This window comes from Corvus kubaryi, unplaced genomic scaffold (assembly GCF_017639235.1).
Source record: "Corvus kubaryi isolate FWS band 111438036 unplaced genomic scaffold, C.kubaryi_AGA036_p1.0 66, whole genome shotgun sequence".
NCBI lineage: Eukaryota > Metazoa > Chordata > Aves > Passeriformes > Corvidae > Corvus > Corvus kubaryi.
The window spans coordinates 204,259-220,614 of NW_024582054.1; the positions used below are offsets into that span (position 1 = coordinate 204,259).

Sequence of the window (16,356 nt, forward strand, 5' to 3'; positions counted from 1 at the left end):
TGGATTTGAATCATACAAAGCAAGGGTCTCTGCCACTTTGCAATGTGTCTGTTGCATGGGGAGGGGTTGCAGAGTACAAATTGTGTGTGTTGCAGGGAAGGCACCAGTACTGGTTTGTGCTCTGCTGCATTGGCAGGCTGTGGGTGAGGCTTCCTTCCTGGACCTGTTTATGGAAGAGGTGACCATCTGAAATCTAGTCTTCCATCAGATCTCTGCCCTTGGGAGCTAGAGTCTCTGAGTGAATGCATCTCCCCCAGCCCAGACTCTCCCTGGTTCGGTCCAGGAGATCCAATTTTGGGCCTTTAGCACATAGGTCTGGAATCCTCTGGAAAATGAGGCAGTGTACGTAGCTTAATTTAATGTTCTGCTCTGAACAGATGCAGTGCCTTTCATGACCTACACAAAAATTTTCTCTTGTTGGCCATATCATGTGTTACCTGCCACATAGACCATGAATGTGGGAGGCCTACAGTTAAAAACACCCTAGTTCCTTGAGATGCTGAAGGCTATACATTTCTCTTGGCTTTGGTATGATTTTCTATTCTAAGTTCTCAGGTTTCAAGAAGCACTTCATAAAAATCTTTGGAGCTTCAGAATTCCCAAGGCATTATATAAGTTAAGAGGTTAAAAAGGATCCGTGCCAGTAAAAAATATTTTTTCTACTATAATGAAAGCATTTAAAATTGCAGTGTTATGCAAGTGTCATGTTTTATGTGCTGCTGAAACAGAGGAATTAACCCTGACCTAATATGCGTGCACAGAGACATTCAGAGATAATATCAAGCTCCGTGGATGACTCTGCCTTGGCACAGGTTAGAGCAGCTTTCCTGAGACCAGCTGAGATGCTCACTGTGTTTCAAGTGCCAGGCTCCCCGCTCACACTTGTTTGCCTTCTCCACTGGCTTAAGAGGAGCAGGTGACAAAGATGCTTTCATACCACTGGAATTAAGCTGAGAGTGCTTTCAGCAAGGCAAATTCCCAGTTGCTCTATTAGGAAAACTTTGACTTCTTTTTGTCACAGAAATGGTACAAGTTGAATAGAAGAAGAGACACACCTAAGTGAGACATATTTCTCATCAGAAATATTTTTTGTGGGGATAAGCATCAGTGCAGAAGGAGCTTTTGTATTAAAATCCTCTGTAGAACCCCTGAAGTTGTCTTCTGCTGTCAGAAGGTATAATCCACCACAAATGAGTCACAGGGCTCTTAATTGCTGTAAATAAGCTTGCAAGGCTCATAATAACTCTAATGACTAAGTCAAACTCTGGTTATTCTGTTTTAAATTGTTCATATAGCTTGGTTGAAGTCTAGAGTTTTTGTATTGGAAAAAAAAGAACAAAAGTGAAGGAAGGAAAAAATTCAGTTTTCAAATTTGACGATCTTTCAATAACCTTAGAAGAAGCCTCCAAAGGGGCGTGAAAAGCCCTGTGACTTTCTGATACTGGGGTCAGTGGACAGTAATGATCCACTTGCAGGAATGTGCAATTGAATTGTCTAATCTGTTTTCCACCTCTGATACTCATTTCCCTTTGAGTGCTGATGCTTTAGACAGCTCTTGCAGACAATGGTGTTCATCCATGGTCAGATTCCCACTACTGAGCTCAAGCTGAGGTAATGGCTACGTGCCACTACAGAAGGGCAGTCCTGGAAATTCCTCAGGAAAAGGAGAAGAGTAGTTTTCTATTGCTTCAGCCCCTCAAAGGAGCATAGCATTTTGCCAGAGGAGTTCCAGAGCCAATTCTGCAATGTAGGAGCAGGGCTTTCTAAATTTGGGAGTTGGACTGGAGCAAAAGCCTCCTGTTTTAGCAACAACTAGCTCTTAGACTTCCTGCTGCAACATGAAACTTTGCCATTAGTTATTTTTAAGACTTGAGCATTTTCAGATATTTACCAAGGACTCTGTGACAGTATTCACTTGTTCTTCATGATCAGTGTGCCTTCTATAAATTTGCAGGTATTTCCAGAGCTATTGGTGATATACTTGAATGTATTCAGTTCTCCCTGAATTGGCTGCTTCTATATTTTTTTTTTTGCCTTGTCTCTATGCTCAGTTCAGTGGTTTTCTTACATTTACACTTCAATAAAGTCATCCAGGTTACCTAAGCCAGGACATGGGTTGGCTGATGCTAGCTTTAGTTAAGAAGCCTACCCATTGGCAATGCTAACTTACAGAACAGCACAGTGAGGATGCCTGCTACTGTTTTAGTCTTGTCCTTTTTGGAGGGCTACTTAGACAATAAATTACTGGCAGGAGCACATTAATTCAACCCTTAATGACTTCCATATTATTTGAAATAAATTATTGTATATATTTTATTTATTTCTCAGCCAACATCTGATGGCTGTGCTCAGGTAAAGGTAGAACCTTGTAAAAACCCACATACAGGGTTGAAAGAGGATTGGACAGAAACAGAAAGGAAGTACTGCTGTATGTGTCATACAATCACTACAATCATACTTCATTTTTTAATTACTCTTGCCCAGTATAATAACTTTCAGTAGCAAACATGTCCTTAGAAGATCCTGCCCGAAAGTAGTCAAAAAGAATGAAAAACAATAACAGAAAACAAGAGTTACTCTCTTGATTCTAAAAACGTGTCCATTAAATAAATATGAGAGGTAGGTGGCAACTAAGAAAGAAACCTTTCTCTTGATAATTTGAAGCTGAATACCATAACCATAAGTCAAGTGTTCCTGTCAGCCAAGTGGTGAAGTGTAATACTTACCTAACTCTTCTGAGGTCTTTGCACAAGCAATTTTATACTGACATCAGTGTCGGGCTATTTGAATAAGATCTAAAGATAAAGATTTGAGAAACTGGCTTGAGTGGAATGACATTGAAATATCTTACTCAATTATTATTTCAATTAGATGCTCTGCAATCACTTGGTTTAAAATAAAAGAACAATTTCTAAACATAAACACAGTAGGTTTCAATGTGTGGCTTTACATTGACGTGTCTTGGAAAGGTAACACTGCAGTCCTCAGATACCCCAGGTAAGTAATAAGCAGCTTACTCCCATCGTGAAGCTGCAAAGATCACTATCTTGCCATGTTTACAACCACACCTGCAAAGCACCTAAGGAAATTAGTAGCTCTCTTACTCTGGCCAGGAAAAAGAGCCAGTGATACTGGATTTACTGTATGCTGTCTTTGTTTAAGATTACAGTGGTTCAGGAGATAGGTAAGAGGATATCACACCTTTTACTTTTCTGAAACAGGTATAGATCATTATAGCCAGAAGGACAGTTCATTTACAAATGTTACCCCCTGATTGCTGCTCAGATAGACAATCTGGTATTTTGTTCTAATTAACATCAGGTACTGAAAATGGTTGTTTGAAAAGTATTCAAAGATCTAAAATAATTTCAGATTATCTGTGTTGTTTGCTCAGAATGAGGCAAGGGGGGAAAAATGAAAAATTAGAATGCTTTTATTTCAAAATTAAATATTACATGTCCTAAATATGGCATTTCTGAAGCTTGCTTTATAGCTTCTAGTTTCACATGGTAATTTTGAATTGAAAAATTGAGATAGATTTTAGTAAAGTGTTATTTTTTGTTGTTTGGCTTATTTTTTACAGTGGTTAAAGAAAATAAATATGGAAAAAATACTTTGGGGATGAGATAGGGAAAAAACCACTTTTCTCAATTTCTGAGAATGTTTTGAAAAAATTTGGTTTGAATTTGACTATACACATTTATTATTTTAGATAACTGTAATTTTTCTAACCTAGGCACTGAGCTGAACAAGGTACAAACTGACTTATGAGGCAAAAAGAGAGTGACTGTTATCTCCCATTGTCTCTGTCTGGCAAAACAATACATCTCCTCAAAGATGCACAGTCTTCCACCTCCACCTACTCAGTGGTGTGGCTGCATCTAGCTCTAGAAAGACCCATCACTTATCTCAGTTTAAAAGCTTTTGTGGAATGAACGAAAACCTTTAATCAAACAAAGTTGTGGGAGGTTTATATTTGTATGAGAGTGTTTTGGTAGCTGCTATCCTTCCTCATGAAGCTCTTAGGACCAGGGGTGGAAGAACTGTGAAGCAAGTGCCTCGGTGAGGGCAGTTTTTGTACACCAAAGCTGAGTTGGAAATTTTGCAGTGCCATTGCTGGGGCAAATAATGATCTCCATGAGACATCTGAATTTTTTGTAGTTTCTGTCCCTGTTAGCTTTTTAGTTTATGCCATCTGTAGGATAGTCCAGTTCACAATCATTTGGAGTTGCTGCCACTCTGCTGCTTAGCTTTTGGCAGCTCAGTAGGTTAGTGAGCAGCCCATTGGGTAAATTACATGTAGCTGAACACTGTATTAATTGACTTTTAATTTCTTTCATGCTGAGCTTGCAGCATGGGCTTGCATTCCTTCCATTCTGATTCTGTTTCACATAGTCTCTTGTGTGCATTACCCACGTGCCAACAGGTAGTGTATGAACTAATTTAACCTCAGTGTAATTTGATGTGTCTTTTTATCCCTTCCCCCGCCCCCGGGCGGGGGGGGCGGCGCCCGCGCTTATTTCCAAGTACTTACAAAATATTAGTTTGGAAAAAAAGTAAGATTCAGTCACAAATGTGGAATGAGACTGGCCTAATTAACACATAAAATCTTTCTAGAAAACCTCTTATCTTTGTCTCCTGGACAGTCTTTTACAATCTGATACTGCAGGTACAGTATCATATTTTCTACCTCTACTAGTATAAGCCTGGCATGACTATATCCTCCCTCTAAAAGCGGGAGGGGGAGGAGTTTCAGTATCCCCTTGAAGATACTGCCTGATTATGAGCTAGTTCACTGACATACTCTGCTCTGCCCTCTTTGGTTCAGGTTTAGCCTTTAGTTTTGTCGTTCTTTCCTTACGCAGTTGACTTTGTCTTGCTTTGCCTGTGCTGTACATTTTTCATGTCTTGTCATGTAGCCCATCTCCCTGATGTCCAGGAGGAAATGGAGGAAGTACTTGTCAGCGTGTCTTGTTGACAAGAAACACAAAATGTTTTATGTATTTTGGCCATGCTGATTTACTGGAAACATTAAGTTCTTGGAAGGGCTATTGGAAAAATTAGTTCCATAGCTCTCCGAAATAACTTTTGCACCTTGATTTGAAAGCATTCTGGGACCTTTTTTTCTTCTTTCCTGTTCCATTAAGATGCGGGTCTCCTTGCTGCAGCTGTTCTGTTTTTAATGCATTGCTCTGTTTCCAGGCAGACATACCACTCTTTGAGTGGAGTTTGTTGTTTTCTGGCTGGTTTTCCCCTTGCCTTCTCTTTAGGAGGTAAATTTGTTGATGTACACTCAGTTCACTATAGCAGCAGAATGTGTGATCAAAGCTGCAACAGCAATACAAAAGTGGAAAACCAACACTCTGAATAAGAGCTTTTTTTCCTTTATTCACTGCTTTTTTTCCTTATCTCTGGAAATGGGATGTTACAGATTCCTGTGTCCGTGGAAGCAAGAAGATGAATGTATGCATTGCAGTCTTAACTGGTCCTATAAAAATACCCAAGTGAGGCTGTTAAAACAGTGTTATGGCAGGAGTCCTGCAGGCTTGCTCTGAACTCCAGATTGGTTTCTAATGAGTTTTGGTTGATTTTTCTGTGAGTTTTAACTGCCTTTTGATTTGCTGCAGACCTTTAAACAACAGACCTTTGTTTGAGATAGATTTCTTTTTAGTATTTCAAAGATTTCAATCTGGCTAAGCACTCAGGTTCTCACCCTGCAAGGGCCTGCATCTAGTCCTCACTAGTGGTGAGCATGGTGGCTGCCTTTCCAGCCACAGCAGAGTCTGTGAAATGTCAGTTTGAGTGGTTGTTTGTCACTTGCAGAAGCCCAGAAGCATCTGCCTAAAACTGATTTTAACTGGTGACAGTTTTTTTGTGGAAAATATTTTAAAGTGGCTTAAGGATGATCCACAGTGTTCACCTGAGTTTCATGAAAAATCTAGATTTCAGGTAAACCTATTTTCCTAAACAACTATTGTGGTTATAATTAATTTTTTCTTCTCTTGTCAAAAGCCAAATTCATAAGTGTTACTTGATGAAAATTAACTCTTGACATTCTCTGTCTGTTTAAGGTGTCCACTGGCTGTTTTGTGAAGCTTGATCCTATCTGGTATTACTATGCCACAGTGAGAACATACCTTACTGCAAACCTGTGGTGGCCTCCAGGCCTTTTCCAAGTCTGGGTCTGCACAGCATGGAATTGCAAGTGTGGATTAAGGTACAGGCAGAGCAGATTGCCTGGAGCAATGTCCTGACAGGCACCCTGTCAGCAGGTCAGAGTAGGTATGGGAGAAGTGGAGTAAGCCATGCCTCTGCCATCTTCAGGGGATGCCTTAGGACCCAGCACTGTCAACAGCAAGTTGATGGGAGAACAGGATGGGAAGCTGAGAGATGTCAAGTTTTTATATTCATATAAGAAGCAGGTAGAGGGGAAAAGCCCAGAAGGCATGCAGCTTTCCCTTTCTCTGCCAATATTTATCTCAATTTCACCAGCATCTCTGTATTGGCCAGGTAATCAGCCAGTAGGTACTTTCAATTGAGGAGTCTTGATTTACTGATTGTCAGAAAGATTCCCAATGATATATTGGGAATATATTGGGTCCCTATTGTAGGAAAAGTTGAAAAGAGCACTTGGAAGTGGGTTGGTGTCCCATCAGAGAGTCTAATACGTGAGATTCAGCTCTCCTCTCCCTTTGGCTTTTTTTTTTTCCCTGGAGTATTTTGTGGAATCTTCTGACTAGATACGTAGAAGAGTTGAGAGTGAAGGAAGACTTTCTGAACATGTCAGAATCAACCCAAAAACCTGGTGGGAGGATGTTGGGGCACAAGCACATTGTGAGAGATAATAAAAAAGTGTTAGTCTTTCTGCTCACCTCCGACATCGCAGATCTTTCCCTCTCAGATGTAGGCAGGCTCTCCACACAGAGGAGGCAGAGGGTGGAGCTCGGCGCCTGTATAAATTATATGTGTCCTTCAGGTTATTTCAGCAGAGCAGCAGCAGCATAACAAGCTGCTGGCGTGTTTGTCAGCTGACAGATCTGTTAACCAAATTGGGGTTTCAGTTGCTGCTGCCATCTTTCGTGCCATGGGGAGCCCACCAGCCAAGGTAAGAGAGTGGCAGCCCCGCGCTTTGCTCTGGCCTGGCACCTTGCTGTTGGGGCTCTCTGCCCCGGCTCTCCTGAGCAAACTCCCTCCTCGGTGCATCTGCTGGGATGCCGAGGCTGGTGCGGAGTGGCAGGGGCATCCTGAACTTTGCAGACTCACCGCTCTCCCCTTCCACCGCGCAGTAACTAATGTGTAAGCGAGCTTCAGTGAAAACACAGAGAAAATGGGGCCCTTTGCTTTTTTCCTGTGGTGTACATGCCGGAGTGAAGTCCGTGAAGGAAGAGGAGGCTGGTCTTGAAGAGTTTACCTCCCATAAAATGAAAGTGCTTTAGCCCTCCTGTGTGCTTTTCTCTGGATAGCACATGTTCATTGCTTGCCCCAGCTGAAAGAAACCAACAGCTTTATCTAGCAACAAAGCATAATCTATATTCCTTTAGCTGCAGGGGAGACATCTAATGAGCTGTTTGGCTCATTAGATTTAGCTATTTTTAACATAATGTTTACGGTGTTTGCAATTCTAGTGGAAGTATTTCGTGTCTGGACTTGAGTTTTCTAATCATAAGTTCCATTCAGAGATTTTAACTGGTAGCTTTTAGTATAAATCAACAGAACTATTAGCTGAAAATTCTTTTCTCATGTATATCTTAAAAAAAAAAGGACGCGCTGTCTGAATGCAAGACATGAATTATTTACAGATAATAATTCTTTATGTATCGAACGCTGTGTCAAATTTTGTAGCAAATAAAAGAAAAAAGTTAAGGATTAAAAAAATATCAGTAGCTTGAACGGATAGCTCAAGGGATAGATTAAAAATATTCAAACATTCAGGCAAAGAAAATAAGTCGTAAATGTCATGTACTTTCCAGATAAAAGTTGTATCTAGTCCATCTACAGGTTAGATACACATGTATCTATCTGTTGTGGATATGAATATTATCTGTCAATATCAAAGATCAATGTTGTATCTAGTAAGACAGTTCTGGAGCTGGTAGATGGGTAGATAGCTCAGGTATAATTTTATCTAGAAAGTTTCAATGACAAAGTTCTTGCATTTCATCCCAATGCTGCAGCTGCTGTTCTGTGAATATGGACAGACTCCTGGTTAACAGGCACCGCTGCCAAAAGGTTTGAGTGGAAGCATAAGTTTCAGGTCAGAAAGCATCCATTCCCAAGGAAAGAGATTAATTCAGTACTGCAGGTAGCTCTGCTCTTGTGTCAGGCAAGTGTGTGTTTCAGTATGTGTAAATTGGCAAATAGATATGGAAATAAGAACAGAGTGGTTTTGTGTTTTGTGGTTTTTTTCTTTTGTGTTAAAAACCCCACATGTTTAGAAATGTGTGATACTTTGAATTAGCTAGGAAGACCTCCTAATCTCTCAATTAGTTTTTTGCTCTTTAAGAAAGCTACCAAATTGACACAGAAGTGATTGTCAGTATTAATTTGCAACTTTTCATATTCATAACAAGGTCTTTTCTTCTGCTCAGACAAGAATAATCCCTCTTTAGAAGTTTTATTTTGTGGACTATGGAATAATTTTCATCTGGTAAAATACTCAGAAATTTTGTCAATACAAAGTCCTGAGGGACCCACTCATATGTGTAAAAGGGTGAGTAATAGATACGAGCAGGCGATACGTCCCAAATCCACAATGACTCTTGAAGTAATCCGTCAGTGATAACATGAAATTACAGTATATGTTTGTAAGACAAATTAGATTTCCTCACTAACTGTTCAACTTCCAATGATAAAATTTTTGACAATTGTGATTCCCAAGCAAAATGAGACTCTCATAGTTTTCTATATTTCTTCAGTCATTCACTTTTTCCACTAGAACTTTTCATCCCTTTAATTTTAATGAAAGTAGGCAGCAGATTGGAAGGACAAATTGCTAGCAGTGTTCTCACTGATGGAAGGGCTAATAAACTCAGCCCATACTAGATGTTAGAGGATCCATGTGGAAAAGAGTGCTTCAGAACCAGGCTTGTAATGAAGCTTTCTTATAGTTTATAAATTTATAGATTTAATCTCAATTTGGTAAATTTCCAAATTGTAGTTGTACCAAATTCTCAGTATCTAACATAAAATAATGGTAGGAATATGCCAAATGGCTATATTTGGCATGAGATCTTGTAGACAAGATACTGTACAGCTTCTAGTACACCACTGAAGAAAGAAATAATCCATCAAAGAAAGTAATTATTCATGTCTGAAAGATATTTATAAAGCTGAGTGATAAATCCTATAGCTATTTTCAAAATGTCAGAAGACAGCAAAATCCTCATGTAAAGCTTAATATAATTTGGTGTTATCCCATGGTGATACCTCTGCTCAGAGAACTGCTTAGGCTTGGTGCAGGGAGAGTGAAACACTGACGTTCCAATCAGCCTGCTAACATGTACAAACCAAGGACTTACTTGAAAAAAAAAAAGAAAAAGAGAGGAGGTAGTTATGGGATGAGGTTCACAGATTGCAGAAACTTCACTAGAATACTAACTTTCTGGTGAAGGTAGCCATGAGATCTTGTTCTAGGAGCAGTGTGGAGAGGCAATGACTGAAATCAAACATATGAGCTCTTGGTAGGTTTTTCTTCTTTTACTGCCATCCATAGACTGTCTTGGTGGGCTCCTCAATATTTATGAGCTTTGAGAAGATTTCATACACTCAAATTTGTCTTTTTGGAATGAAACCTAAAGAGACTAACTGCTGTAAACAAGAGAATTATGCTGCCAAAGCTGATCAACATTCCTATGGAAGGAAGTCAGTGAGCGTGTATTATTACAATCAGTGAGATGTTGGCAACAGATGTGAATTTTCAGTCTGTTAAGGTTTGATACAGGTGTGGCAATTCTGATATGCTAGTTTTATCTCCTGATTACTGAGTCTTCTGTATTTTTAACAGAAATTACTCTCTCAAAGCTTGGTTTGAGAGCACAGAAATATAGTTTAATGCTAAATGCTATCAAGTGAAAAGATGTTTGTTGGTTTCTTCTTTTTTTTGCCAACTTTTAGCCTTCCCTTTAGTACTCTGGAGATGCCACTATTTATTGGCCTGGAGTATTATTGCTTAGGATGCAACAATACACAGGTAGCTGAATCCTGCACTCTGTTGTTGGCCTCAATGTCATACTACTAATTTTCCAGCAAAAATAGAATGATGCGCTTCTGGGAAAGCTGCCTTTGACTCTGGATATTTACAGAGGAGTTTTGTTACTCTCTGCATGGCTGTACAAGAAACCATAGCCACGTTTCTCCCAAGGAAGTGAACTAAAACCAGCAAGACCAATACAGGTGCAAGTCTGTCAAGGCTTGTCTGGGTATGGTGTCTCTGTTCATCAAGTTGCATTAATTGTGAAGTTACATGTTGCTTTTCATGTTATGAAAATAGCAAATGGTACCTCTAACTGTAATTATTTTTTGTAGAAAGGTATTCTGGAGTACCAGCACTTTTAGGCAAAGATGTTATTTTAGACCATCCAAACCAGACCCTAGGAGTCTGCTCTGGACTATTGAAGAAAATTAGCTCTGCCTTTATCTGATGAAAAAAGGAATTAGCCCCCTTCTGAATGGTTATCACAGGTTGGAGTAACTGCAGTCTTGGGAGAGGGATGGTTTCTGGCTTCCTTGTGGGATTTACACAGCCCTCAGGGTTTATTATGGCCACATTTTCCCACCTGAATCTGTTTGCCTTTTACCCTGTAACAACACCAGGACTAAGCTGCACCGAATCAGGAGCGAAAAGTCATCTTTGATGGTGTTTCCATCATTTGGCAAACCCTGAGATGTTTAAGGAAAGCGATTGCTGTTGGAAGGGAAAGGGAGGAGGAATGAGGCTCTCTGGATGTAGTGGCACAGGATGAAAACATGACATTGATCCCATCTGAGAGTACTCTGAAGATGACCTGCTGATGCACCATTTTTATAAGCAATTAGGAAATTTTCATCACAAAGGTTCAAAGCGAGTATTTATGCCAACATCTGTTTCTTCAGTGAAGGCAGATTCTGAAAATGGTTTGGGCTTCTGTTGAGCAAGGGGGAAGTTGATTACAAAATGACAGAGAATTAACATATTAATTAAACCCAGTCACCTCTGTAATTGTCTACATAATCCAATAATTCATGTAAATGAAAACCACTAGGAATGCTGAATGAGTGTTCCAGCTTGTAGTTCTATATTAAATAACTATTTGCACGGGAAAATTAAAGTCAAATTCTTTCACTGGGCAACTGGAAAAATATGGAAGTGTCCTAACTGGAACTTGTAATGTCCACAATGCATTAAACTAAAAACGTTTTAAATTTATCAGTTTTAAATTTGGAGGAAGACATACTAGAAAGAGTTCTTGTCACACAAGAACAGATTTGTTTCGCGTTTTTATACAAGCCAAGCAACAGACTAATGGGATTTTACAGGTTTAATAAGGGTTTCTCTGCTCAGGGCAACTCTTAAATATTAATCTGAATTTAAAAAGTATGTAACCTTTTAAGTGACATAATAAAATTTAATATTAGGCCTGTATTTGAACATGCTAGTTCACAGTTCAGATGATATCCATCTGATGTAACGTAATTTACTTCTAAACAAGCCTGAATGAAACTGAATGCAGGCTATTCTCATCTCTAATAGACATGTCCAATAGTCTCCACCTCATTTTAAAAGAATTTCAGATTAACTGGAGTGAGTGACTCTTTCTGTAGAGAGGTTCTTCCTGCCCCAACAGTTTGTATCTACAAAGTTAATAATTTACTTGTCAGGAAAATTAATCATGGTGCTAACTTTCAAAAGAAAATTTTCGAATTATTTAGTGACGGTGTAATGAAATTTCCCATTTAGGCAAATAGAGACAATATTTCAGTTGGTAATTTAAGCTTTAATTTCTTAGTGGTAGTGGGACTGTAATAACTGCATGTTATTGTTACTTAGTATTGCTGACAAGCCATGCTAATACGGCATGCAAAAAAAAAAAAAAAAACCAACAGAAAATTAAAAGGAAATTTAAATATATCAATTTGAAAAAATAATTGAGTATTTTCCCTGCTTTTATTATTAAGATTGTTACATTTACCTATGTGTTCATTCATGCTTATCAGAACATCTTTTGAAAATGGCAAGTATTTTCTGAACAGCTTAGGGTGGAAAGCTTAACTGTTAAGAGTTAGGAACAAAGTAACTTGCAATAGTGTTAAAAATGATAGCTTGCCTGTGATAGAAATAAATCTCACGTCTGGAAGGGAAGTGCTTCCATTCCCATTAGGTATTTTCAGGATACATAATGATATGGAATTCTGTGATACCATGCCTGCAAAGCAGGGCAGTTTTTATTTTGTCTGAAGCATCTGTGATTTGTTCCTTTAAAGTCAGCAAGGCCCTTTGGTGAGCTTGCCCTCCTTGCAGGTGTCATGGAAATTTAGTCATAGTTCAGATACAAAGTCAGAAGTTTATAGAGCATTTTGGTAAGTACCATGTCCTGGCCTAGTGTCAGCTGTGCCATGGCCTGGGCAGGCAACTGCAGTTCCTAGTATCCCCTTCCAAATGCCCCATTCTGACCTACCGATGGCACAGGACCCTTGGGGTGTTGCCAGTACAACCATCACTGTGGCCATACATGTGTCAGGTAGCCTGAAAACAAGTGCCTCTGGGGTGGCTATGAAAGCTTTCCATACCATTGTCTGAGCCCGTGTTTTCTCTCTCTGTGTTCATTTTCAGGCTCCTTAGCAAACAGCGCAGTGTGACGTTGTGTTTTCATCTTAGCATGGTGTACTTCCACTTGAGGGCTGTCACCTCACTTCAGACAAGGGGAGACTGTCCCCTGTACTGTTCAAAATACATCTTGTTTTTGTGTTCTGAGTTGATAAAATTATTGCATTTGTTTTCTCTGCAGATGAAGTTTTGCCCCATCCACATGCTTTCTGTAAGAATCATACAAGCTAAGAACATCAAGTCAAGAGACCTGTGTGAGTTGTGGTTTGATTGTGTTTTTAGTCACCTCCAGAATTTACACAGTGAGCAATATTCTTAAGTTCTGAAGGTATGCAAGCAATGTACATAAAGCACAGCAATAGAAATACTAATACCAGGGCTATAATTAGATCATATGTCTGATGCATCATTAGATTGGAGTGGTGTTTCAGGGTACTGGTATAAATCAAGACACCCAGATTAATTTTCTGGGCCAAGAAGGGAAGGTAGACTTTGTTAGGACACCATAATCTCTGAATCTGCTTGGGCAGGAATTTTGCCACGCAGGCTGTGAATTTAAGGACCTTTTATTGAAATGTACCAAATATACATAATAATAAAAGATAAATTAGAGAATTTTAAGCCTTCTAAAATACCTTATCTTTCAGGGTATTTGCTGTTCTTGGATGACCAGTCACAATAAATTATATTGATAGTTTTGGTTAAGGAGGACCTCTGCAGGTCCAGCCCTAAGCCCATGCTTAACATGCAGGCAAAACACTTTTCTGTGTACTTTTGTGTTCAAGTGTCTTTAACTCATTATCTCCCCTTCACAGCCTCCTATGTCTCCTTCTCCAGGTGTGCTGTGGACCAGCCATTCAGCTGCCATTTTTGCAGAGGTCTCCCATGAGTTCCTCAGTTAGGACAGAGACCTTGAGCTGCCTTTTTGTCAGTTTTGAAACTTCTGGTCTGTGTATTCCTCTAGTGAAAAAATGACTCATTCAGCAAAAAAATCCATCACTTTGCAATGATTTACTTGAATTACAGCTGACACCATCTGTGCCTTGCCATGCAGGGCCAAGCCTGCATGTGAGAGAGACCAGAGGGAGTGAATCCCCTGTTGGTTGAGTAACTGCCTGCCAAAGGCTTCCTGTGCTCCAGTGGCAAATGACACATAGCACCATCCAGAGGTGGACACTAGAAAGGTGTTAGTGCGCAAAGGCCTGTATTTCTGAATTTCAATGATCTCTTCTATCTACTCTATTGAAGGGACAGTTCCACTTTCGTGCCAAAACCTTGCGGGGCAATGTTATTCACTGCTTGATACCAGTCTGAAGTATTTAGGCATCTCGGGCTGCAGTAGAAATCTTCCGTCAAGTCCTGACTCCAGCTCTGAAAGACATCACCTTGGAGATTTCCTTTCACACCGTTGTCAAGCTTCACAAAGTAAATGTGCTTCCCCACCCCGGCTCTCCCCAAAGGATGGCTGCTCGAGGCACTGACTGCACTAACCATAAGGAATAGATACAGGCTGGAAGTGAAATGAAGATTTCCAACTTGCCTTCCTGTTCTTGGGCCCACGCTGGCCTTGAGCTGCAACAGATCATCTGCCCTAGTGCCTAACACCTCTAGACAGCCATTATGTCCCCTCTGCATGTTTGTGGGCTAGATTGAGCAAGCCAGACTCTGATCTTTGCTGTAATATGCATTCTCCTGTAATCATCCTAACAGCCCTTTTTGGTGCCAGCTGCAGATTCAATTTAACTTTTTAACATCATTGACTGGAATTGTAAGGAATTCCCATTGGGCACAGTCCACTTTCAGTGGGCATAGTCCACTTTCCTCTTTCTCTTCACATGGGAAACATGGTGCTTAGTGTACTTTGTGTGTGCATGTGTACACTTGCAGTTTGTAGTTACTCAAGAATTAGATGGTTTTCTTTGGTTGTTTCCAAATGGTGATCTCTTTACTAATTAAAAATAAAAGTAGAAATATTTATTAATCTCCAGGATTGTGGCCTAGCCCTACTGTTCCTCTATAACTTTGGCATCAGGTTTTTAATTTTTCTCTGCTGCAGTGACTGCATCAGACTGCTATGTACGCTTGTGGCTGCCATCTGCTTCACCTGGAAAGCTTCAGACCAAAACCATCAAGAATTCTGACAACCCTGTCTGGAATGAGACTTTCTACTTTAGGATCCAGAGAGAAGTTGAGGTAGCAAAAAAATAGTAATGTCACCATTTTGAATAGCGGTGAATCCTCAGTTGACACCATGTTGATCAGCTGTGCTAAATAACTTAAGAAAATGCTTGCTTAACAGGCTGGTTAGCACAGAACAGTAGACATAAGTAGTGTTTTTCTCAGCTATTTACAGACATTGGTGATATAAATGCCTGTATCTAAGCTAGTCCAGACTCCCTTTGTTGTCACCTGAGTGAAATAAGCACTGTTGTAGCATACTTCTGTGCTATTTTGGCATGGCTAGCTTCAAAAGAGCTCTCCCTCTACTGGTTCTAAGGGAAGAGTAGAGAAGTTGCTGTGGTATAGGCAATGAATTTAATCCTTCCCTAAATGATGGAATTTGGAGAACTTTGGGAATGAAGAAATTAAGTGTGTTCTTTGGGTGGGTTATCTGTGTGGTGCACTCTCTTGGGAGAGTGGGAACCCTCTTTTATAGGTAGTTGTTTTCTATTTCACAAGTTTCCCAAGACTGGATTTAATAGTGTTCTGCATTAGCAGACTCCTGAAGGAAAGGACATGCTTCTCTGTTCTTACTCTTCTGCTAGTGAAACAGCTGCAATAATCTATAACAATTTTTATTTGTTTCTGACCTAACAGAAGCTCAATAAGTGTTCTTATTTATTTTTTCTACTACCAGAATGTTTTAGAATTGGCAGTGTGTGATGAAGATCCACTCACCAAAGATGACATGCAGTTCACAGTTCTTTTTAATGTTGCTAGAATCAGACCTGGGGAGAAAATCCATGAGACATTTGCCTTGAAATCAGAGGTAAGGGCTGAAAACACAGGGAGAGATTGACAAGACCTCATTGTACACATTGTCTTCCATGTTAAGTAGGGTTTGGATCTTCATGAACAGGTAGCCTTATATATCATTATCAATACCTCATCAAAACAGATACAATTTTGCTGTATTTTTGTGACTTCATGAATCTCTTTTTACAAATTCAGAAAATGAAGCAGCTTTTCTCTCATGCTCTGTGAGCACAAAATATTTTAACAGGAAGCATCTGTAAATAATAGTTTTTATCTTTTATGTTCCAAATAAATACTTCCTTACCTTTCTGCTTTTGCCATGCTTAGGGGACATTTCCTCTTAAATGACAACTTATTTATTAAAAACCTGAGGACAATTCACTTATCACTTGAATGGAATGATTCTTTCATGCTTTTTTCGCTGTTGGTGTTCCTGCTGGGTTTCCTTCTAGGTGATTCAGATTTCTCTAGCCCATAGTAAAGGAACGTCTATCCTGCTAACATCTTTGGTATTTTATTAAGGAGCCCATGAAAGAGAGTTGTCCAGTAAACAAAGCCAGGATAGGTCTGTGACAACT

At 39.7% G+C, this 16,356-nt stretch overlaps 1 protein-coding gene across 4 annotated transcripts in view; it reads left to right on the plus strand.

Annotated features, from left to right (window-relative positions):
* Positions 1-16,356, plus strand: part of PLA2G4B (phospholipase A2 group IVB) — a 49,645-nt gene that overhangs the window by 11,399 nt on the left and 21,890 nt on the right. Inside the window, exons 1-5 of one of the 4 annotated variants that reach the window (XM_042047022.1) lie at positions 6,978-7,105; positions 12,984-13,056; positions 14,051-14,227; positions 14,859-14,995; positions 15,660-15,791. In XM_042047022.1, coding sequence (XP_041902956.1) covers positions 7,085-7,105; positions 12,984-13,056; positions 14,051-14,227; positions 14,859-14,995; positions 15,660-15,791 — 540 coding nt within the window. In that variant the 5' untranslated portion in view covers positions 6,978-7,084. Of the gene's footprint in view, positions 1-6,977; positions 7,106-12,983; positions 13,057-14,050; positions 14,228-14,858; positions 14,996-15,659; positions 15,792-16,356 lie in introns of those variants that run through there. The other 3 variants (XM_042047023.1, XM_042047024.1, XM_042047025.1) reach the window with 3 other exon arrangements.